The 26,183-nt window shown below is 43.8% G+C and overlaps 1 protein-coding gene across 1 annotated transcript in view; it reads left to right on the top strand.

Annotated features, from left to right (window-relative positions):
- FER1L6 (fer-1 like family member 6) overlaps positions 1–26,183 on the top strand; it is a 240,040-nt gene that overhangs the window by 106,190 nt on the left and 107,667 nt on the right. Inside the window, exons 2-10 of the mRNA XM_040431685.1 lie at positions 7,262–7,344; positions 8,453–8,582; positions 11,108–11,162; positions 11,249–11,380; positions 13,785–13,847; positions 15,391–15,469; positions 21,331–21,487; positions 23,657–23,843; positions 24,611–24,803. Coding sequence (XP_040287619.1) covers positions 7,262–7,344; positions 8,453–8,582; positions 11,108–11,162; positions 11,249–11,380; positions 13,785–13,847; positions 15,391–15,469; positions 21,331–21,487; positions 23,657–23,843; positions 24,611–24,803 — 1,079 coding nt within the window. The remainder of the gene's footprint in view (positions 1–7,261; positions 7,345–8,452; positions 8,583–11,107; positions 11,163–11,248; positions 11,381–13,784; positions 13,848–15,390; positions 15,470–21,330; positions 21,488–23,656; positions 23,844–24,610; positions 24,804–26,183) is intronic.

Below are 26,183 nucleotides of genomic sequence, written 5' to 3'. Positions count from 1 at the left end.
ATTCCACAAGATGGCAGGTATAAGTTATGCAAGATACTCAGAGGGTAAATCCACAATGCACTCAGAATCAGGTTGTACCTTTCCTCAGAAATAGCGTACACTGTTCCTTTCTAGAACTCCTGTCTGGTTTCAATCCCAAGGCCCAAATGCCTAAATGGTGGCTTATATCCTTGGTATATATATATATCTTCCTCTCGTATTAAATCCTTGCTTTTCTTCCTAAAGCATCTGCCTATCAGGGTTACTTATCTTTGCCTGTAGTATGTTGGCTTTATTGCTGCAGGGCGGTGGTTTCTCCCAGGAGGTGACGTCCTGCAACTGGGGTGTCTTCAGAGCTAACTAAGGCTCTTGATCCGCAGGTAGGCTAGGATCCCTCTACTAGCCTCCTGGTAACAACTAGTAGCCTGGGCTGTCTAGCTGCATGTCAGGAGGAGGCCCTCAGCTTGTCTCTGGCTGGTGCCTTCTAACTTCTGTCTCTGCAGACTCCTGACTCTGAACTAACTCTCCCTGTCTGGGCCTGGACATTTATACTAGGGGCTCCCTATCTCCCTCTAGTGTCTGGGATGTCTAACTACACCCAACTAGGCCTGCTATTGCATCATACAGGGGGAATGCATATAAAAACACATTAGAAAATACATAAAATGCATAATTAAATATAACATTTCTGTCCCTGGTGAGTAGGAGTAACGCGCACACCAATTGACCCTTGTGTAGTGCTCACGCCTATCTAGTGGGACACTACAATATTAATGGGTGGCACAATGTGGGCATATTACTGGGTGGCACAATGTGGGCATATTACTAGGTGGCACAATGTGGGCATATTACTGGGGGCACAATGTGGGCATATTACTGGGGGGCACAATGTGGGCATATTACTGGGGGCACAATGTGGGCATGTTACTGGGGGGCACAATTTGGGCATATAACTGGGGGCACAGCTGGGCATATTACTGGGGGCACAATGTGGGCATATTACTGGGGGTACAGCTGGGCATAATTCTGTGAAGACACAATGTGGGCATAAATACTGTGCAGTAGCATGAAAGGGGAATAATTACTATGTGGGTGCATTAAGGGGACTGGGTGGGATTAGGTGTATAGTCATGTTTTGGGCGAAGTTAGAGGCGTGGCCTAGTGTGGGAAAAATGTATCCCTCTTTTTTAATTTACAAAGTTGGGAGGTATGGCTTAGAGCATCAGATCTTTATGTACCTGGCTAGTTGCCAGGAGGAGGGGTCAGGTGGCCCACTAGGCATCAGGCCACCAGGAAATTTCCCTGAAGGATCTATGGCCAGTTCATTAATGCCTATGTATAGTTTTTCTTGCGTTTTAATACAGAAAAAAAAAAATATATATATATTATTTTCTTTTCATCGCCATATTTTGACCCATATAACTTTTTTATAGTTATGTGTACGGAGCTGTGTCAGGGCTCATTTTTTGCGGGGTCATCTGTACTTTTCATAATAATACTATTTTTGGGTGTATATGACTTTTTGATCACTTTTTATATAATTTTTTTGTGGGAGGTGAAGCGACCCAAAAACGGCGAAATGGCCATTCAGACTTTTTTTTCGCTATTTGTCATATGGAATAAATATTTTCATATCCCCATGATGTATTTTTTTTTATTGTTTGTTATTTTTACATTTAGGGGAAGTGATTTGAATTTTTAGGGAGGTGATTTGAATTTTTATATTTTTTTTACATTTTTTATCATCTTTATAAGCCTTTTTTTTTACACTTCTTTTTTTTTTTATACTTCCCATATGGATCAGATTGCTTCTCTCATACACTCCAATGCATTAGCATTGAAGTGTATGAGATATGCACTGTATTCCTATGGAGCCCTGACACAGCCAGGGGCTCCATAGGAACTAATGTGTGGCAGCCTTTTGTCATACAGGAGGACAGGGACTTCTGCACACTCCATGCACACGGCAACGATCGGGGGAGCCGGAGCACACCAGGAAGCACATGCTTCCGGGTTTTTTGCTTGTACAGATGCCGTGGTCACATTTGACCATGGCATTTTAAAGGTTAAAAGTCTGCAATCCGCGTTACCACTGATTAGAAACAGCATTTTACATAGCAGGCAGCTGGCAGCTATGGCACCCGCACATGTATGACGCTGGTCGGGAAGGGGTTAAGGCCTATGTTCACACAGTTTTTTTTTTGCTAAAAAAAACAAAACAGTATTTGCTTCAAAATTCCATGTGATTTTTGACATGGGCTTCTATCCTACCCATGTCAATGAGAATTTTGGATGTGGATTCGGCACTGAATCTGTACCTTTGAACATGTCACTTCTTAAAATCCATATACTCTGCCATAAAGGGCGACAGATTATTATTTTTTTTTTCCTTAAGATGTCATGGAAATTCTATGTTTAAGGGCTCATGTACACGACCATATATATTTTTTCTGTTTCCGTTCCGTTTTTTTACAGGACCGTATGCGGAACCTTTCACTTCAATGGGTCCGCAAAAATAACAGAAGGTCCTCCGTATGCATTCCATTTTCGTATTTCCATTCTGTTCAAAGATACAGTTGCAAGAAAAAGTATGTGAACCCTTTGGAATGATATGGATTTCTGCACAAATTGGTCATAAAATGTGATCTGATCTTCATCTAAGTCACAACAATAGACAATCACAGTCTGCTTAAACTAATAACACACAAAGAGTTAAATGTTACCATGTTTTTATTGGACACACCGTGTACACATTCACAGTGCAGGTGGAAAAAGTATGTGAACCCCTAGACTAATGAGAGCTAATTGGAGTGAGGTGTCAGCCAACTGTCGTCCAGTCAATGAGATGAGATTGGAGGTGTTGGTTACAGCTGCCCTGCCCTATAAAAAACACACACCAGTTCTGGGTTTGCTTTTCACAAGAAGCATTGCCTGATGTGATTGATGCCTCGCACAAAAGAGCTCTCAGAAGACCTACGATTAAGAACTGTTGACTTGCATAAAGCTGGAAAGGGTTATAAAAGTATCTCCAAAAGCCATGGTGTTCATCAGTCCACGGTAAGACAAATTGTCTATAAATGGAGAAAGTTCAGCACTGCTGCTACTCTCCCTAGGAGTGGCTGTCCTGTAAAGATGACTGCAAGAGCACAGCGCAGACTGCTCAATGAGGTGAAGAAGAATCCTAGGCCCCCTGCACACGATCAGGATTGCGCGCGGATTTGCGTGCGGAAAATCCGCACCGTAGGTCATGTACATTTTATTCTATGAGAATTTGAAATTCTCAATGCACACGATGCAGATTTTTTCCGCGCGGATTTTGACCTGCGATGCAGATTTTAAAATCCGCGACATGTCAATTAATTTTTTTGGACACACCATGTAAACATTCACAGTGCAGGTGGAAAAAGTATGTGAACCCCTAGACTAATGACATCTCCAAGAGCTAATTGAAGTGAGGTGTCAGCCAACTGGAGTCCAATCAATGAGATGAGATTGGAGGTGTTGGTTACAGCTGCCCTGCCCTATAAAAAACACACACCAGTTCTGGGTTTGCTTTTCACAAGAAGCATTGCCTGATGTGAATGATGCCTCGCACAAAAGAGCTCTCAGAAGACCTACGATTAAGAATTGTTGACTTACATAAAGCTGGAAAGGGTTATAAAAGTATCTCCAAAAGCCTTGCTGTTCATCAGTCCACGGTAAGACAAATTGTCTATAAATGGGGAAAGTTCAGCACTGCTGCTACTCTCCCTAGGAGTGGCCGTCCTGTAAAGATGACTGCAAGAGCACAGCGCAGACTGCTCAATGAGGTGAAGAATCCTAGAGTGTCAGCTAAAGACTTACAAAAGTCTCTGGCATATGCGAACATCCCTGTTAGCGAATCTACGATACGTAAAACACTAAACAAGAATAGATTTCATGGGAGGATACCACAGAGGAAGTGATGTGATGAATTCCAGCGTGGAACGCATCGCACTTCCGGTTTTCGTTGTTAGCCTTTATTTGTAGCCCATGTGATCCCAATTTAGCCAATTTGCAGACTATATATGAACAGTTTAGACACACCATCAGTATCCATTGAGAAAGCGACCGTGAAACATGTGTTGGGATCCAGGACTGCTTGGTCTGTATTTACCTGTATTGCATGTTTTTTCCCTGTGTCATGTTTTAGCTTAAGCACTATGCACTTTATGTACACTGACTGAGGGCTGTGGCTGATTATCATTTTGCACAGCCTGGGATTTTTTATTGCAAAACTATATGTATTATAATGTAACAGACCTGTGGAGATCATCCTGTGTGATATAATGCTGCTTATGTATACGGATTTCTATGTTTTATACAAGTGTATGTCCAATAAAAGATTTTGTATTTCTATCATCTATGCTGTTCTGAGTCTTATTTGTGTGTTATTAGTTTAAGCAGACTGTGATTGTCTATTGTTGTGACTTAGATGAAGATCAGATCACATTTTATGACCAATTTGTACAGAAATCCATATCATTCCAAAGGGTTCACATACTTTTTCTTGCAACTGTAGAACATGTCCTATTATTGCCCGCATGTCACGTTCCGTGGCTCCATTCAATTCAATGGTTCCGCAAAAAAAAAAAAAACGGAATGCACACAGAATTCATTCATATGTCTTCCATATCCGTTCCATTTTTGCGCAATTTTTTTATGTACTTACAGTTTTTTTTTTTTTTTTATATAATCTTTATTATTTTTACAAAATTTCTTACATAAACTTCAACAATCATTTACATTATAAACAGTGTATTTACATCTTGCATATTTCTTCCCGCCCACCCTTTACCCGCTGCCTGCTCCCCCCCCGGAAAGGGGAAGAAAAGAAGAAGAGAAAAAATATGTACTGACTGTTTAAACATTATTGTATGCTTCCGTTTCCATTTGCGACCCGCAAAAAAAGGATCACAAACGGAAACCAAACAAAAAAAAACGGAACGGCAAAACGGAGCGGAAGCGGAAACACTACTGAAACGGAAAAAATGGATCAGTTTAAAACAGACCGCAAAATACAGAAAAAGCCATATGGTCGTGTGCAAAAGACCTGAAGTGTGCATTCCTTTTCCGTATATGTCTGCATGTCCGTTCCACCAAAAAATAGAACATGTCCTATTCTTGTCCGTTCTGTGGGCAAGGACAGGCATTGTCACAATGGATCCGCAAAAAAACCAAAAAACTGATCCGACACGGATGTCACACGGATTTCATCCTATTTTTATTTTTTTTGCGGATCCGTGTTTTGCGAACCGCAAAATGCATATGGTCGTGTGCATGAGCCCTAAGGTATACACATGACCATGTCCATGTCAGTGGCACACTCCATTATACACTTCTAGCAGGAATAATAAAGGAATGACACTACATCCAGTCATATAAGAATAGATGCTCCAGAATTATTACAGAAGGGATGCAAGTAGTTTCCAAACATGTCAGGTCCTCTATAAAGACAAACATTTTGTCAGCCTGCAGCCACCACAAGGGGGAGCTTATCTGAATACAAACATAGACATTGGAGGGGATTTATCATAGGGGGAATTTTTTAAGTTAATTTCGCAGAGTCTGACTTGTCATAATTTGCCATAAATATATTAAATGTTGCATGGTTTGCTTAATTTGGTCTAACAATTCTGTCCTGATGTATTCCTCCACCTTCTACACCACCCCTTTGCTGGAGTAAGATTGAGACCATTTTTGCGACTTTTTAAAAAAGGCTTTCCACGCTAACTACCCCCACTTTCCCACCCGGTTTTAAAAAACTGGTGAGTTGTGTAAAGCCTCATGCACACGACCGTTGTTGTGTTCCGTTCCGCGAAATGGGGTTCCGTTGTTCCGTGATCCGTTTCCGTTTTTGTTTCCGTGTGTCTTCCTTTATTTTTGGAGGATCACCAGACATGAAGGAAAGTAAAAAAAAGTCTAAGTCAAGTTTGCCATGCAAATGATAGGAAAAAAACGGACGCAGACGCGCGGACGCGGATGAAAATCTTGTGTGCCTCCGTGTTTTGACTTGAATGGGTCCGCGAACCGTTTTCCGCGAAAATAATAGGACAGGTTATATTTTTTTGACGGACTGGAACCACGGATCACAGACGCGGATGACAAACAGTGCATTAGCCGAGTTTTCAATGGACCCATTGAAAGTCAATGGGTCCGCAGAAAATCACGAAAAACGGAACAACGGACACGGAATAAAACAGCGGTCGTGTGCATGAGGCCTTAAACTGTAAAATGTCACAATAAAGCATGCACGATTAGGCCTAGAAGCTTCGAAGCCATATTCTGAGCCAGAATTCTGACCAAATTCCCCTCATTGAACTCAATAATAGAATGTGCAATAGAATTGGCTCCAAAGCTCCCCCTAATGGTGACTGTAGTCAGCTGCATTCTCCTATCTGGATATTTATGCCATATCCACTGAGTAAGCACGATCTGCTTCTTTTCGGAGGTCCCATAGCAGCAAATGGAGAGCGCTACACACGCATGGCAGCACATGACGGGTCTCATGCTTAAGATAGATGCTGGTCCCAAAGGTGGGACCTGCACTTATTGGACATTTATCTATGCCAAATTGACAAGATGAGAATACCCCTTTAAAGGGTAACTGTCATGTTTTCATAAAAAATTAATACAATTTTGCATTTGTTACTACTGCAGCAGCATTATGCATAAAGCAATCTTTAGTTTCTTCACATACCACTGTTTTCCTTGAGTTTTTCCCTTAGTTACGGCTGTTTAAACATTTACAATATGAGGATCTTCTCAAGATGGCTCCTCTACCAGTTCTCTGAGGCCAAAACTGCTTTCCCTCACTTCTCATACACACTTGCTGTAGCCAGCAGCTCCCTGCCAGCCAATCAGATTGGATTACTGAGAGACACGCCTCCTCACTCTGAAGCCTAATGCAGGCATGCAGTGTGAAGGACCGCCCCTCTGTCTTATGTTTATACTAAAAGGAAGACAGACAAGCACTAGCAACGGTCTTTGAAGGAAGCAGTGGAAAGGGACAGGGGACATTAATGAAACCTGTTATTATAAGGTAATTACAGAACTTTTGACAATCATTGACAGACTAACTCAGGTATACATGACTAGCTCTAATAAACTAGCAAATAAAAAACATGTAACAGTTATCCTTTAACTATTACTAGAGGAATTCTATTGAGTCAAGAAAGGGTTAAAATACGCATTGTAATACCATCTTGTCTGCCTCGTTTCCTCCTTGCCCCCTTAAAGTGTCACCCTCCTTCTCTTTCCGCAGGAAGGGTCTGTTCTCTGGGCTGCATCTGAAGAAGAAAAAGAAAGGTGACAAAGGACTGACATTTGCAAACAAGGGCGCACTAGGTAAGGCCTAGAAACCAAACAATAGACCAGGACAAAGATTGTGCTCCCATGATACGTCCTCCCATGACATTCAATCACAGGGTTAAAAATAATAAGCCGCAGCTCTCAGTAATGCTCTCCTCCATATGGTAGTGTCGTTTTAACCCTTACAGAATCACAGTATAGAAAATGATATGTGTATAGCGCCACCAAGTGGACAAAAATGTGGATGTGTATTAAATTATTCATCATTATTTAGACTATTACAAAGTCTAAATCCATAGAATGTGACAGTAGTCATTCCCAGGGGGACACCGCACTGAGGATAAGGTGCAACAGGTGCTGGGGCTGAGCCTCATCCTTCTTTTTGAAGATGTTGGGGGTCACATCAGTCCAACATGTAGGATAGGCGATGGAAAACCACTTCAAATCAGACCTACAAACAGCTGGTAGTTTGTTACAATGTATTAGTGTAGGTAGTAGCTATCAGCCATGAGGTTTGCTTAGATTAAAGGGGGTTTCCGAGAGTATAATATTGATGGCCTGGACTCAGGATAGGTCATCAACATCTGATCCCGCCGATCGAATAGAAGTCTCAGTTTCCTTTGTTAAATGGAGCTGTAGTGTGACCATTTCCATTCTGAGTGAAAGTAGTGGTGTTCACACATGTGCACTACAGCACCATTTAACAAAGGACACTCTGGGATCTCCATTCTTGTAATCGCTTGTCCCCCGTGCAGCGGAGAGCGGGGGCCCAGCTCTCACATGAGAGCCGCGGCCCTGCTCTAACAGCCCGGATCAGGCGTGCCGATCCGGGCTGTTTAACGCTTTACATGCCGCGGGAAATGGCGCCCACCGCATGTAAAGTGCTGACAGAGGGAGCGGACTCCCTCTGTCTCCGATCGGCACCCCGCAAGTTGGATCGCGGGGTGCCGATGTGTGTGAAGGCTGGCTGGGGTCTTGTGTAGTGTCTGTGTCTTTTAATGCATCCAAATGGATCCTGACAAAACCCATTGGGTTCTAATACCTTAATGTAAGTGTAATCGGCTCGATGTATGCACCAGCACCAGATGTTCTTGTTTTTTTTTAACTTTTATATGTTTTATTTCCTGTTTTTCCATGTGATCAGGGAGACCCGATGACACAGACAGCACACATGGCGACGTCCCCGGGAGCAGTCTGGGCGGCAGCAGTGAGAATCTGCTCAGTGACCTCTCCCTCTCCAGTACTTCTCTGTCTCCTGGCGCGCAAGGCAAAAGGTAGGTATGAAGCTCCGGGGCATCATGTCATCTGCCACGTATTAACATTTTAGGCAGAATTACTCCAAAAGTTAAAATAAAAAATCCAGTGTATACAGTATGTGCTCCAAAATGCAAAACATAAGGCCTCATACACTGGTGTCAACCTAAGGGCTCATGCACACGGCTGTTGATGGGCTGTTCCATGCATTAGGGACTACAATTGCAGCGGGCCAGACCGATGCCCGGGGTCTTTTCTACAGTGTTATGTGAGTTTTTAGAGTTTTCCGTGCCGCCAGTTGCATCTCAGCAACGAGGGACAACGTCCCCCTATGTAGAAGGTGATGGTGGAAGCCAGGTGTAGGAATGCCAGAGTGGTGTAAGGGTTGCCTATAGTGTCCCCTTAGGTGCAGCTTTGCACTTGTCACGGTGCTCCTACCTGGATATCCGTAACCCCAAGCGTGGTCGTCCGAAGCAGTGATAATAGAGTGACTAGTTGTGGAACTGGTTGAATAAATTGAGTCCAGACTGGTATTGAAGTAGTTAACAGCTTTACTTGATTAAAATTGCATCAGGAAACAATCTTCCAACTTTATCTTGGTTATCAGCAGATTTTGGCTTAACTTTTGGCTGGAAAACACAGCTCAGCTCTGCTACATCTGAACTCTTTCAGCTCTGCTATGTTGGCTGGATTAAATAAGAACTTTTCCTTTCTGCGGTAGACTGCAACTTAGCTTTCTGTAGTCTGACTCTTTCTTTATCTGGATCCTAGGTTTATCCAGGGAATCTTTCCTCCTCGCTTCTGAGGCTTGTAGCTTGGGCATTGCTCTGCTGGCTGGAACACAGCCATCCCCTTACGGGGGGGAAGGGGGGGGGGGGGTTAAGCTAGACTCCACACAACCTGTCCCCAAGGAGGGGAAGACTGGACTGACCTTCACTAACTACAACTGAAGTCCTCCCTCTCTAGAGAGGGGGATAGAATGGAAGGAGGGCTCCATTCTATCTAACACAGCTCTGCCAGAAATGTCGCCATCTGCTGGTGAACCAGGCACATTACATGTCAAACCATTACCAAATCATAAATACATTTAAACATTGTACAGGACCTAGGGATAAATACACAAGATGATACAGGGTACACCATTAAGGATAGCGGAGGGGTAAAAAGAGTGGTAATGCCCCCTGGCAGGGCGTTACACAATTTGCAGTCCCCAATGCACGGGCAACATCCGTGCGGATTCCAAAGACAGATCCAGACCCATTCAACTTGAATGGGTCCGTGGTCCATCTGCACCGAAAAAAGGAGTGCATGCACTACCTTTTTGCTGTGCAGAGGCACGGACAGAAACCCCACGGTAGCACTCCGTAGTACTTCCGTAGGGTTCTATTACTCCGTTCCGCACTGGACCTTCCGGATTCCGTGATGCGGGGTGCACCAGGCCGGTGCCCGCATATTGCCGACCTACTGTTTGCGGGCCGCAATATGGGCCCGGGCAACGGCCATGTGCATGAGTCCTAACAGTAAGAAGTTATAATTGAGGAGATGCAGAGGTAAAAACAAAACTTTCTTCCAGTCCTTAAAGGGGTTATCCTGGAAAAGATAATGATGGCTTATCCTCGGGATAGATCATAATTATCACATCAGTGGGGGTCCGAGTCCCGGAAACCCCCCCCCCCCCCGCCAATCAGCTGTTTCAGGGAGCCGTCCCACTCACTAGAACTCTGGGACTCACAGCCGGCTCCCAGCAGCTTTCCAAGCACATCGCCATACATTATATAATGGCAGTGCTTGGTATTGCAGCTCAGCCCCACTGACTTAAATGGGGCTAAGCTGCAATGTGACCGATGTACTGTGCCATCACATGGCACACATAGCGCCTGGCTGAAAGGCCCCCACCCATCTGATATTGATGATATATCCAGATTATAGTTTATCAATATAAATTCCCAGATGACCCCTTTAAAGGGGTTGTCTCACTTCATACATTGGAAACATAACGCTAGGATATGGCACCAATGTTCGTGATGACAAAACCCCTTTAAAGCGATTCTCCATTTTAAGAAAAAAATCATATTAATCAGGTAGAGAACAGAACACTTACCTGGTGACCTCCTTTTCATCTTTTCAGTCTCAGATTCATCACTTCCTGGCCTCTTCTATCATCCAAGATGGCCGCACCACTTCTCAGCAGGCCTGATACACACTGTAGACACTTCCTGTTTGTCCAACCCTGCTCTGGGATTGGCCAATCTGAGGGCAGCAGGAAGGCTGTTTCAGAAATTGGATAACCCCTTTAATGTGATTTTGTTTTCTTGAACTGGAGGATCATTTTAAGACCCGCTGCGGCAGAGTGGCCCCACTCTTTGCCCCATAGCTGGTCCTCTGGGGAGAGATGCCACCTCACATGACCTTCAAAGTCAATCATGTTGGCTGTTATAGTCCCAGTAATGTTTCTGCCTGGAAGACCCCTTTAGGTCCAAAAATATGTAGATCATTGAGAGGTTAACATATGCAAATAATGATAATTATCTGCTGAATTCATCAGAGCCAAGCTAGAGTCCAAGATTCACGAAGGAGAAACGAAAATACAGACCTATCAGGTAGGTTCCCTCTATAGGGCAGTGAGTCCTGTGTACAGGTTGTGCATATACATTATATACCATTGTACACCCCTGTCCCCCTGTAGATTGCCATAACTATAACCGAGGCCCGGCAGCTGATTGGAGAAAACATTGACCCCGTGGTTATCATTGAGATCGGGGATGAAAAGAAACAAACCTCGGTCAAAGAAGGAACAAATGCCCCCTTCTACAATGAGGTAAGTGCCCCTGTCCTTCCATCATGCCAGGCTCTGACTAGCCTAAAAATGGCAGATACATGTATTTAAAGAAGCACTCCAGACATAACATATACACTGTGGTATTCCTAATGCAGGGTCTGAGGGGGCAGTGCATGACACATTATCCCACTGTAATGCACCACCCCCTTAGGCTCTGCAGTAGGTACAACAGAGTGCATCATTTTACTGAGAATTTACCTTTAAAGGGGTTGTCCCACAAAAAATATTCTACATTTTACAAACCAGCACCTGGATCTAAAATGTTTTGTAATTGTATGTATTTAAAAATGTAGTACATCCACTAAATTATAAAAAAAAAATATATATATATATATCTGTATAGCGCCACCTGCTGTTTGTTATTTTGCTTATTTCTATGTACTCCTCAGTAACATTGCTAAAGTGGTCGCACATGCTCAGTTACATCCTTTAACTGCTAGCAGCCCTATATACTGTTAGAAAGTGTGACAGTCGCAGGGATAGAGCTGTAGCAGAAAGATGACTGCAGCGACCGGGTCCGCAGGGGCAACACGTGAGGCACAGTGGGCCAATGGGGGTGGTAGTTCATTTACTCACAGTTAGCAGAGCCTACCTGGGCCGGAGTGCAGTGATGGAGAAGACAGCACCAAATCTTCCGCGGCACTCTCTAGTACAGGGATCACCAGCCAGATGGTGGTTGAGGTGCCCTTGATGGTACAGGTGTTTAGGGTGCTTTGGTGGCTGGGACCTCGGGTTGTTCGTGACGCCAGCACCATAAGGTGCAAAGGAAGTTGGTAGAAAGGATGAGGAGTCAATTGTAGTAAACAACAGAACTTTTACTAAATCACTTGTCTCCAGGTAGTCAGTACAGTTCCTGTATATGGCAAAGCAATAAATCCAAATATTGGTTCAGCTGTACTCCTTATAACAGGCTTGGCAATTGTAAGTTGAGGAGTTTTCCTTACTTCTATATCTGTCTATACTTTGTCCACCCTCTAGCACTCAGGTACTGAATATAATAACCCTTACTAGTCAGTAGCAATCCACAGGGTGGTCTCCCTAATGGCAGGCATCAGTCTTCTGCTCCATTCTTTGTGCAGGATGCTCACTAGGGAATTACGGTCCATTATGTCCATAGAGGCGTGTGGTAAAGGAGAAATTTGTGCATTAATCATCCGGCTGTGTCCAGGTACTTTTAGGTTCCTCCCGGTCACTGGTGCTTGTGAAGTCCTTTGGCTACTTTAGCTCTAACCTCCACTAGACTTTCTCTATATCCAGACATGGACTCACTGGTCTGTGCTGTGCTGCTGTAATACTGTTCTCTATGCTCCCTTGGCTTGATCAGGGCCCAGAGGGTGAAATGGCAGCTACATTGTGGACTAGGCCTGTTCTGCTCCTCCATTAACTTGCTTTTCTTATTTCTCCACTGATTTACTTCCTTCCTAACTAACTTTATTAGCAAACCCCAGACTATATATAAGTGGTGCCAGCACCACCTAGACGCGAATAAATGTAAAGACACTCCTAACAGCCTGAGAATAGGAATTACAGCTTGATACCACAATACATTAAATATGACAGTTCAAAAGTTTAAAGTGCCCACATATAACATATATTGGGACACTGCATCCCCCCTTGGTTTAAGGTAAGCCGTCCTCATAGTGGGACACTGCATCACACCGCCTGAGAAAGGACACACCCACTGAGCTGTGATACGGAAATAACTGCTGCAGAAAGCTCATGACCCCTGAGAAAGTACACACCTCCTGAGCTGTGATAGGGAAAGAGCTGCAGTAGAAAGGACATGCCTCCTCAGCTGTGATAAGGGGAGAGCTGCAGCAAGAAAGGTATGCCCCCCTGAGAAAGGACACCCACTGAGCTGTGATAGGGAAAGAGCTGCAGCAGAAAGTTCATGCCCCATGTGAAAGGACACACCCCATGGGCTGTGACAGGAAGAAAGCTGCAGCAGACAGGATATCCCTCAGAGAAAAGACAACTGCAGTAGAAAGGACACACCCCTGGGCTGCTAGCTTGAAATTAATCTAGCAGAGCAGTTGTAGCAATGAATGTGGAGATCTCTGGATCTAGCTTTGTTAGAAAGAGATTGTCATGTACTATATGATGTCTGATTTTCATTTTTTACATTAATCCTGGCATGATCCCTTTAAGTGTAATGTATTGGGTTGTATAGGTCTGACTTCAGTATAACAAGTAATCCCAGGCAGATGCCTGAGCCTTCTGGGCTTCGAGGATCCATGTTGATCTGGATCGAGGCCTTTAAGACTTACATACTACCTGATCACATTACACCTATAGTGCTGCCATGTTATAATAGACGTGACACCGTCTAAACCGTTATAAACCAGTCACAGCTCTTCTTTTTCTTCTCACATTTTGTTGGCAGTACTTTGTCTTCGACTTTGTTGGGCCTCAAGAACAACTTTTTGACAAAATTATACGATTGTCGGTAAGTATCACGAAATGGTATGAAATTTACTCCGAGCATTCCCCCCCCCCCCCCCAGCAAAGAGTCATGAAGTCCTCTGCTGGGCCCCCTCTCTACCCTCTCTCCCATCATAAATTGCTCCAGAGCTGGAGGGTGGTGGCCAACTTCTCTGCCCTGAAGTGCTTATATATAAGAGCTTAGTGAAGCACTAGTGACCTCCGAAGAAGCCTGGAGATCCTGCCTTCTCACCCACTCCCCGTGCCATCTGCTGCAAGGCAATTAGCTGTTCTCAATGATCCCTACTGAATCCCTACATAAAATGGCAAACTCGACTTTGTGCTTCTTAAAAAAAAATCCTGGTCCAGATCTTGGAAACGAAACCCCAGTGCACCTAACCTGTCCCTAAACAGCTACCTGTCTGCATCCTGCCTCTTCAGGTCCATGAAGTGGCTTAGTCCAGTGACCGTTGCAGCCAAGCACAGGCTTCAGCCGTGACATCTGCTTGAACGGTATCTCAAATCAGCAACTTATCGTTCAAGCAGATTTGACCGGCAGGAATGCGTCAGATTGAAGTCCCTTGGGCCCACCAGAGGAAAGGATTCTGGGGGCCCTTCCTGTGTGCATATAGGACCTTTATTAGAAGCTCATTATTGTCAGAGCTTGGGCCCACTGGAGGATTCTCTGGTACTCTGGTGGACCAGTCAAACCCTGAATGCAGAGAGGTGAATTTTTTTTTTATTTTTTTTTTATGGAGACACAGGTTAGTTGTGGCTGGGAATAGGGCAGCACTGTGGACACGGTAGGTCCGCAGACAGGTGAGTGTCTTTTTTTGTTTTTCATAATGGGGCACAGGTTAAAGGGGTTGTGCAGGGGTTTTATATTGATAACTGATCCTCAGGATTAGTCATCAGTATCAGATCAGTGGGGGTCCAGGACCCGGCACCCCCGCCGATCAGCTGTTTGAAGAGGAGGTGGCGTTCCATGCGAGCGCAACTTCCTCTCCATTACACTGCCTGTGGTCTTGGAAGTGCAGTGTAATTACAAGTACTCTATTCACTTGAATGGAGCGAGTACTTTTTGCTGTGGGTCGTGTAATGAAGAGAAGGCAGAGCTTGCATGGAGCGCCACCTACTCTTCAAACATAAGATTGACGGGGGTGTTGTGTGTCAGACCCCCCGCCAATCAGATATTAATGACCTGTCCTGAGGAGTGTCCTGCACAACCCCTTTAAGTGCAATGGGGTTGTTGGCTCCTAGGCCGGACAACCCCTTTCATTTTTTTTTAAACACAGTGGGACTAAAAAAAAAAAAACATTAATAAAACAAAGTTTATTTAAAAAAATAAAAGAAACTAAACAAAAGTCATAAAAAGTGTACATATTCGGAATTTCTAAATTCGTAACGACCCATGAATGGAACGAAAAAATCTATACACAATGACAAAATGTTTCTTCCCATTGAAATGAAAAATAAAAAAATGCAACGGCCTGAAGGCCATAATAGGCCACTGCCTTTGAGGGGTTAAAAGTACTGGTTTTGAGACTTTATAATTTTTCCCTCTGCAGGTTATGCACCACAAGCTGATCGGCAGTGTATTAATTGGATCATGTAGACTGGATCTGGGCACAGTTTATAATGAACCAGGTAATGTATAAGACTGGTATAAGGGACAGAACCTACCCTCTGGGGACAGGGCCTACCCTCCGGGTGTGTGACATGTGTACAGTAGCGTCACAGGGCACATCAGCTCCTCCTGCTGAAGAGTTCACCATAGCTGGTCTGATTATCGGGTAATTACCGTATTTTTCCCCCTATAAGACGCCCCTGGTTTTTAGAGGAGGGCAATAAGAAAAAATATTTTTTTATTAGAACTCAGATCAGACCAGCAATAAAGACCCCCAATGTTAATCAGACCTCAGATCACAGCTCCAATCAGATCCCCAATGTTAATAAGACCCCAATAAGACCTCATATCAGACCCACAATCAGACCTCAGCTCACACCCAAAAGTGAATGACCCCTAATCAGACCTCAGATATGAGCCCCAATATAAATAAGACCCCATTCAGACCTCAGAGCAGACCCCCAGTCTCAAATCAGCCCCCCATGCCTCCTTATTAGCCCCCATTAACTCTTTGTCAGCCCTTATTGCCTCTTTATCAGCCCCCATTGCCCCTTTATCAGCCCCCATTGCCTTTTTATCAGCCCTCACTGCCTCTTTATCAGCCCTCGTTGCCTCTTTATCAGCCCTTATTGCCTCTTTATCAGCCCCCATTGCCTCTTTATCAGCCCCCATTGCCCCTTTATCAGCCCCCATTGCCTTTTTATCAGCCCTCGTTGCCTCTTTATCAGCCCTTATTGCCTCTTTATCAGCCCCCATTGCCTCTTTATCAGCCCCCATTGCCTCTTTATCAGCCCCCATTGCCTCTTTATCAGCCCCCATTGCCTCTTTATCAGCCCCCATTGCCTCAGATGACAAAATAAAAAACCCACTAACCTCTCCTGCTCCCACCGCTCCTCACCTACATCGCGATCCTCTTCATCCTGCTGTCGGCTGTGCCGTGAACCTGCGCGCACAGAGCGCCCTCACGTTGTACATAGCCTTAACAGCCGACAGCGGAGGACCAGGAAGCGAGTAGTACAAAGCCTTCACCGCTTCACGGTCCTCTGATACTAATGAGCGCTTCCATAATTCACCCCATAAGATGCAGGGGCATTTTGGGGGAAAAATACGATATATATAGCAGTATTAGGCTACTTCACATCTGCGTTTTTCTTTTCTCTCCTGCTCCCACCGCTCCTCACCTACATCGCGATCCTCTTCATCCTGCTGTCGGCTGTGCTGTGAACCTGCGCGCACAGAGCGCCCTCACGTTGTGCACAGCCTTCACAGCCGACAGCCGAGGACCAGTTTTGTCCCTATTTATTGTCAATGGGGACAAAACTGAACTGAACGGAACGGGGTGCAGCAGAACGCATTCTGTTCCGTTTTGTTGCAAGCGCTGCAAGCCGCGTTTTTGTGTGACATGGGAAACTGAATATGCCGGATCCGGCATCAAAAAACCATGTAAGTCAATGGTGCCAGACCTGTTTATTTTAGGTCCATTAAAAAAAACAGATCCAGCACCCATTGACTCACAATAGTATTTGATGCCAGATCCAGCATGTTCTTTTTCAATATAATACTACTGGATCCGTTCTGATCGGATGCAGCCGGTTGTATCATTCAAACAGATGCGTTTTCCTGCGGTTTTGAGATCCTCTGCTGGATCTCAAAACCGGAAAGAAAAATGCAGGTGTAAAAGTAGCCTTATTCAGACACTGTACAACACTGGTACTAGATTAGTTCATATAAGGGTCTATTATTTGGTCACTGTATGATTAATTATTGCTTTAAAACGTGAATTCAAAAGATTTGAGAATGAATAAGCTTATGCAGGCTAAGTGAATACACATCTATCTATAGCTTTATCTATCTATCTATCTATCTATCTATCTATCTATCTATCTATCTGTGTGATATATTAGCTGATTATCTATCTATCCATCCATAATCTATAGACTATGATTAATCATCACTTTACACTCTGTGTGACATTGTGACAGCCGTCATCTCAGTGACCAGCCGCAGTTGAGCAGCCGTGTAATTTACATTTCTCCAGCCATGGCAGAGGGTAACACAATATTTCATTTCATTACCAGCGTCTCCTCTCACTAGGAATTTATTTGACCATTGATAGCGTGACAAAGCCAAATACAGGGAGGTAATGGAGCGAGACACGTTCTGGAAATTATTAGTTTCAGAGCTGAAAGAGGCGCTAATGTTATTTCCTGCCTCTAGTGACAACACAATGAATGAGATACAGTTCATTAGGATAACGGCTCGGGATGAGTCTCAATTTGGAAGGTCTGGTGGCGCACTCCATTAAATTAAAGGGCTCTTGCTACCTCAGACTCTGATGGCATATCGCTAGGATATGCCATCAATGTCAGATAGGTAATGGTGCCACCTCTGGGATCCACTCCTATCTCTAGAATTGGGCCCCCAAAATGATGGAGACCACATTGCACAAGCTTGTCACCTCTCCATTAACTGCTATGGGACCGTCGGAAATGTCCTCAAGTCTCCTGACATCTCTGTTGTAGTAAATCCGTGTATTCCCTTATGTAATATCAATATTGTCAGCTGAACCACCAGATTTCATCAGGATTGGTCAACAATGTTGGCGAATGATGTCTGGAAAAGGAAAGATTGGGCGTGTTAGTTTTCACCTAGAAGAGTTATTAATTAATTAATCAGATCACAGGGTGTCCTGCTGGTGTCATCTCCATCGATTAGCTCTAATCTGGGTAAGGAACCTGGCATCAAGTGTTCAAATTCCCCACAGCGCCACCACAGGGAATATGCACTGACTAGGTTTGGAGTGAACCCAATGCTACGCTGGGTCCCCCCGACACCATGAAGGTGTCCCCACATGCTGCTGCTCTCTATAAGGGATGGTATGGCGTGGCGCATCACAATGGTAAGTAAGTCCAGAGAGTCAGGGTCTGCAGTAAAGAAGTCTGCTTCTTTACTGGAGGAACTGAAGTGTAAAACAATACATGCAAGGCACTAAGCTGGCTTCTCAAGTCTTCTCTTGGGCAGAAGGTTTCATGCTGAGGAAAGGCTTGAGTTAGCTGTCCTGTCTTTCTCTCAGAAGCCTGGCTCCCTGGCCAAAGGCTGGCGGCCCAGGGTCTGTGGCTCAAGCTGGCTCCCTGGTGGACAGGCTGGTAATCCAGGGTTTGTGACTCCACATCCCCATCTCAGCATCTTCTTCTGGTCACTCATGCAGTCTGGCAGAGTGTCTCCTACTCAGTATTGGTCTCTATCTGTAGATTGGCAGAGTCTCTTCTACTAAGCACTTGTCCTTATTAGTGTTGATCACGAATATTCGAATTGCGAATTTTAATCGCGAATATCGGCACTTCGAGAATTCGCGAATATTTAGAATATCGTAAAATATATTCATAATCGCGAATATTCGAATTTTATGCGAATTTTCGCAGTCAAGAAAATAATGCCTGGAGATCATGAATTCGCGAATTCTCGAATATATGGCGAATATTCGCCCAAATATTCGCGAAATATCGCGAATTCGAATATTGCCCCTGCCGCTCATCACTAGTCCTTATCTGCAGACAACTAGGGGCTCTGACTGCTCTCTTTATATGTAGTTTCTAACTGAACTAGGACCTTCTAGTGGGAGAGGTGGAGTGGAGAAGCACAGCCTAAACAGAAACATTGTTACAATTTCTGCCTTTCATAGACTTATATGGAGTTTCAAAACTGTCATGGTAGAATTTTTGTATGATCCTTAAACTAAGGATCTAACCAGGGGCGTAACTAAAGTTCTATGGGCCCCAGGGCAAACTTTGAATTGGGGCCCCCCCGCGAGCCCTCCGCCACCAGCCCCCCCTTGCCATCCTTTGTACTGTAAAAAAAACATTTCCCGAACTTAGGTTTGGTTCCAAGTGGTGAGTGAGTGCAGCTCTGGAGTATAATACAGGACGTAACTCAGGATCAGTACAGGATAAGTAATGTATGTACACAGTGACTCCACCAGCAGAATAGTGAGTGCAGCTCTGGAGTATAATACAGGATGTAACTCAGGATCAGTACAGGATAAGTAATGTAATGTATGTACACAGTGACTGCACCAGCAGAATAGTGAGCGCAGCTCTGGAGTATAATACAGGATGTAACTCAGGATCAGTACAGGATAAGTAATGTAATGTATGTACACAGTGACCCCACCAGCAGAATAGTGAGTGCTGCTCTGGAGAGTAATATAGGATGTAACTCAGGATCAGTTCAGGATAAGTAATGTAATGTATGTACACAATGACTACACCAGAAGAATAGTGAGTGCAGCTCTGGAGTATAATGCAGGATGTAACTCAGGATCAGTACAGGATAAGTAATGTAATGTATGTACACAGTGACTACACCAGCAGAATAGTGAGTGCAGCTCTGGAGTATAATACAGGATATTACTCAGGAAGGATCAGTACAGGATAAGTAATGTAATGTATGTACACAGTGACTGCACCAGCAGAATAGTGTGTGCAGCTCTGGAGTATAATACCGGATGTTACTCAGGATCAGTACAGGATAAGTAATGTAATGTATGTATACACAGTGACTCCACCAGCAGAATAGTGAGTGCAGCTCTGGAGTATAATACAGGATGTAACTCAGGATCAGTACAGGATAAGTAATGTAATGTATGTACACAGTGATCCCAACAGCAGAATAGTGAGTGCAGCTCTGGAGTATAATACAGGATGTAACTCAGGATCAGTACAGGATAAGTAATGTAATGTATGTACACAGTGACTCCACCAGCAGAATAGTGAGTGCAGCTCTGGAGTATAATACAGGATGTAACTCAGGATCAGTACAGGATAAGTAATGTAATGTATGTACACAGTGACTACACCAGCAGAATAGTGAGTGCTGCTCTGGAGAGTAATATAGGATGTAACTCAGGATCAGTACAGGATAAGTAATGTATGTACCCAGTGACCCCACTGGTATAATAGTGAGTGCAGCTCTGGCGCATAACACTGGCTATGTACAAGATAAATAATACATGTATATAGAGACTCAACTTTTCCTTTTATTAATTCAATACGTAAACTGCAAAATAGTGATCAAGAGTTAATATAGGAGGATGCCAGGTGTGGAGGGGAGGCTGCTCCTGAAGCTGCGTTGTCTGGGGGCACTTGCAGTAACACAATCTCTCCCTCTCTTGCACTTGCTCAGCATCTCCCGGATGTAACTGTGAGCAATATTTGGGGGTGGTTATTTTGTCACATGGGGTATTTTAACACTTGGTTCCATAAATGAATACAATAATTATTTCATGACATCATTACTCAGGTTCTCATTGTCTGACACAAGGATTTGTTTTTGCCTGATTGGAGTCAGGAAGGAATTTTTCCCCCTAAAATAAGGGAAATTGGCTTCTACCTTATGTTTTTTTTTTTACCTTCCTCCAGATCAACTTTGCAGGATAACAGGCGGAAATGGATGAATGGATGTTTGTTTTCAGCTTTATAAACTATGGGGCACATTTAATACGATGGGCCTTTTAGACGCCGTTCTTAATAAGGCCCCATCCCTGGCGGAGGATCTGCCGAACTTCAGCGCATCTAGCGCCACTTCTAAGTGTAAGGCAGCTTACATTTAGACCATTTTCTATGCCTAAAACAAGCGTAGAAAATGATGAATGAGACGGGTCTACTGGCCCGTCCCCTCCCCACCCACAATTTTAGACCTGACGTGAGCGGGGAAAAGTCACAGATAGCGGCGCAACTTACCATTGATTCCCTATGTTACTATGTTTTACGATGTGACAAACACGTGTTACACTGTGCGTTCTGTATAATTATTTTCGTGTAATGCTTCGTAATATGCACAGTTTTGCCGTTCTCGGGTCACAGCTGAATGTTATATCTTGCAGGGCACCAGTTTTTTGATAAGTGGGCTGTTCTCACGGACCCATCTGATATCAGGACCGGAGTGAAGGGCTACCTAAAATGTGACATCGGTGTGGCCGGCAAAGGGGACAGCATACAATCGTCTCAGAAAATCAGTGATGCAGAAGAACAGATAGAGAAGTAGGAATATAGAAGAAATTATATCTGAAAATATAAAATGTATGGAACTGGGATGAGCTACGCTCCAGCCTTAGGCCTCATGGCACGTGGCCCTTATGGAGGTGCATGCATCTTAATGTGCATCCAGGTGGCTCCAACTTTCATTCTCCTCATGTACACGTATAATGTGGTACCATGATGACCTTAAAGGGGTTAACTCATCTAGCACTATTGCTAGGATATGCCACCAATGTCTGATACTGTAGGTGCAGGTCCTGGCTCTGGGACCTATCTCTACAACGTATATGTGTGGCTTGCTCTACCTTCACTTCTACGGGAGTTTCGAAAAGAGCGAGCCAGCGAACTTGACTATTTCCAAAACTCCCATAGAATTGAATGGAAAGCGCACCACGCAAGCGCAGCCACCTCTCCATTTACCTCTATGGGAGTTCCGGAAATAGCCGAGCTGGCGCTCAGATATTTTCGGCATTCCTGTAAAAGTAAACGGAGGGTGGCTGCGCTTGCACAGTGCACCCTTATTGACTTTCGGGGGGCACCATTCTAGAGATAGGTTCAGGTTCTACCTCTGGGACCCGCATCTGTCAGACATCGGTGGCATATCCTAGCAAAGTGCAAGATGGGCCAACCCCTTTAACCTGTATTAATTTTTTTTTTTTCATGTGCAGGGAAAGTGTTTATTACCGGTAAGTAATTTTGTTCCATTTTATTAAAAAACATTCTCTGAAGTTATCCCTCTAAATGAGCGCTGCTTAGAAGAGCCTGTGTTTAGTGTGTACTTTACACTGAATACGGCTCACTATCAGGTGCAGAGGCAGACTCTTGAGCCTGCCTCTGCTCTCCTTGCTTCATACATTGATATAAATGTCCCTATGTACTGCAGCACTGCTTTTCCCTATCTCGCTGACTATCACACTGACCGTCAGTGGTGAGTGCTGACAGCGCATCTCTCCTCTATCTCTATGGCATTTAATTATTTAGTGAGATAGAGGGGCGATAGAGGAGAGATGCACTGTCAGTGATCAGCACTTACAGTCAGTATAATAGGCAGAAAGCGTCTACCTGTGATAGTAAGCTGACATCAGTGCACAGTACACGTTGGACACTGAAGATGGGTATTCCTTAGCAACACCCATTTAGAGCATTGTTAAAGGATGACTTCAGGGTTGCTTTTTAATAAAAGGGAACAAAATCACTTAAAGGGGTATTCCCATCTTAGACAATGGGGGCATATCGCTAGGATATGCCCTCATTGTCTGATAGGTGCGGGACACACCGCTGGGACCCGCACCTATATCGAGAACGGAGCGGGGTCCGTCCACCACCAAGCGTTAATCCCCGCCTCTCCCATAGAAGTGAATGGGAGCGTGCCGCGCATGCGCGGCCCATGCTCCCGTTCATTTCTATGGGGCAGACGGCAATAGTCGAGCCAGCGCTCGGCTATTTTCGGAGGCACCATAGAAATAAATGGAGAGCGGCTGCACATGCGCAGTGCGCTCTCCTTCACTTTCAGGGCTCCGTTTTCGATATAGGTGCGGGTCCCAGCGGTGGGACCTGCACCTATAAGACAATGGGGGCATATCCTAGCAATATGCCCCCATTATCTGAGATGAGAAACCCGCTTTAAAGAACTATATTACAAAAAGAGTCCTAAGCATTTACCCTCCACATAAAAAATTATTGAAGTGACTGTTACACTGTAAAGTGTACCTCCAGTTATAAACAAGAAATAAATAGTACAGGTGAGTATAAGAAACTTTGTAATATATCTTATTAGAGAATAATGCTTCCTCCTGGGCTTCTCAGGGTGCTTTCCTCCTCTTTCCCCTCAGTCAGCCTCTTATCTCTAGTAGCTCATGTCTCGGTCTCCAGCCTCACACACTAAAGTCTATAGAGAGAGGAGGGGGAATTAGGAGGCTGCTGCCAACTAGTAGTTCACCGTATCCGGCATAGCCAGATAATGCTTCTCACCACTGGATCCCCATTGACTGCAATGGGATTTCATGGGGATCCTGCCTGCACGACTTTTTGTCCAGCTTAAAAGCCATGTTACTGACTTTAGTACATCTATAGTTTCTTACTACAGCCTAGAAATTTTATACTTGTTCCCATGACTGAGTAAGAAAAGCTCGGCTTGTTTAGAGGTTCAATTATGTACCTTGTGTTTTAAAGGAATTTGTTGATACCTAAAGGATTTCCATCAGAAAGACCATGGGCCAGATTCTATGTGAGGATCTACAGAGCAGAAGGTCTCCCGAAAGTCAACTCTAGCATCATGGCCAACGTCACCAAGGCCTTTATTGGAGATAGCAAGGACCTTGTGGATCCCTATGTTATTGTCTTGTTCGCTGGACAGATGGTAAGTCATGGTCAAAGGGCATTGTTCATATCTGTAGGGTGACTACTATATCCTTTAGGTTCTAATTCCTTTCTTCTATACTAGTGGCCATTTCCTTGCTTTCGGATCACTTTCCTTTTATGACATACTTGCTAAATCTTCCGTAACACCTGGGAGGAAGCCCTCCATAAAAAAAAGGTGTGTGGGCTATTATAAAAAGTGGGGTTGATCTGAAAAAAGAGTATATCAATGCACAAAAAATTTCAATAATTTGCGCACCTTCTTATCACCCAACTCCCCCCCCCCCCTTTGAAAAATTAGGAAGTACCTTTTGTGGAGACATTTTATCATTTGTGGTCAGAAGGGCTCAAATTTAGGTTGGACTTTTTTATTGGGATGGTGAGACCCTGCATAAAGATATGGCCTCTACAGGTCCTTCAAAACTCAAAACATTTGGGTCCCAATGCAATATCTATACCCTAATATGTGGTATTTATAATAATGGTGTCTTCATATGTGGTAGAGAGGCCTAGTGAGGCATGGCTGCTACTTCTGCATCCTCTAAACCTATGCCTCTGAGGTGGCGTGATGGTAACAGGAAAATTGCAATATCCTTGAGTGATGAAGATGTAATGGAGATACCAGGACCTCCTATGAAAGGTGGTTAGGAGTCTGCTGGTGTCAAGCCGCTCCTGAAAGGGAGCCTAATGTTTGTCTTTGCAATGGAGCCCCTCATTCCCCAACATTTTATTGTATATAACAGTTACCCAGGAATAATATATTTTTAGGGTCGAACCACCGCCCAGAAAAACACTGCAGAACCTGTGTGGCATGAACAGGTTGTATTCAAGGAGATGTTCCCTCCACTGTGTCGTCGCGTGAAGATCCAGGTGTGGGATGAGGGCAGCATGAATGACGTGGCTTTGGCAACTCACTTCATAGACCTGAAGAAGATTTCTAACGAACAAGATGGGGACAAGGGTAAGATCACAAGGACTGATGTAAATAGATGCCTGCTAGAAGACTGGTAGTGGATGGGGCCCAGCACAAAATTGCTCCCCCCCGCTTGCTGCTACCAGATGCCACCACTAGGGGACGCTCACTGCATAGACAGCCCTTATCAAGTTCAATGCCAGCTGTGTAATTCCATATGCTGTGAACTTACCCTAGTGGATATTTAGAAAGATCTCAGTGGGAGTCCATTCTGACTTTTGCTATAGGACCCCAATGATTTTTACATACTACCCGGATAGCACTGTATGATAAAAGAAGATGCTTGTTCTGCACAATGTAGTCTGAATCTTCAGAGGGACATTCGAACTTCTTGTACATAGGAGCAGTATTATAGTAGTTATATTCTTGTACATAGGAGGCAGTATTATAGTAGTTATATTCTTGTAGATAGGAGCAGTATTATAGTAGTTATATTCTTGTACATAGGAGGCAGTATTATAGTAGTTATATTCTTGTACATAGGAGCAGTATTATAGTAGTTATATTCTTGTACATAGGAGGCAGTATTATAGTAGTTATATTCTTGTACATAGGAGGCATTATTATAGTAGTCATATTCTTGTATATAGAAGGCAGTATCATAGCAGTTATATTCTTGTATATAGGGAGCAGTATTAAAAGTAGTTATATTCTTGTAGATATGAGCAGTATTATAGTAGTTATATTCTTGTACATAGGAGCAGTATTATAGTAGTTACATTCTTGTACATAGGAGGCAGTATTATAGTAGTTATATTATTGTACATAGGAGCAGTATTATAGTAGTTATATTATTGTACATAGGAGCAGTATTATAGTAGTTATATTCTTGCATATAGGAGCAGTATTATAGTAGTTATATTCTTGTACATAGGAGGCAGTATTATAGTAGTTATATTCTTGTACATATGAGCAGTATTATAGTAGTTTTATTCTTTGTCAATTGTCTTTTTATTGAAAAGCATATCAAAAGAGATGTTTACATACATTGATGCACAAATCAGAGTTATTACAGACAAGTCTAAAGCGTACTTTGACAGTATAGTGCATAGTATACATATGACATATATAAAGTGCATGTCTTCAGAGCAAGGTCATCTAGAACCAACTAATTGACATTTGGTGTGTGACCTGATGTAGGTAGGTCAAACAAACATATAAAAAGGGGGGGGAGGATGGGGGATGGGGGGGGTGTCCTTAGAACTGGACAGATACGGTCTGAGGCTGTTAAGATAACCTTTGATGATTCCAAAGGGAGGAAGAAGGTTTAGCACCCTCCATTCTCACTAATGTGTCGTTCCTGTCTGGGGGGACATTTTCAAAGTTGTTTGTCTGTTGAAAATTGTTTAAGATGTTGGTGTACCATTC

This window comes from Bufo bufo, chromosome 5 (genome assembly GCF_905171765.1).
Source record: "Bufo bufo chromosome 5, aBufBuf1.1, whole genome shotgun sequence".
Classification (NCBI taxonomy): Eukaryota; Metazoa; Chordata; class Amphibia; order Anura; family Bufonidae; genus Bufo; species Bufo bufo.
The sequence above is the reverse complement of the archived record's forward strand: the minus strand, read 5'-3'. Positions and strand labels throughout refer to the sequence as shown.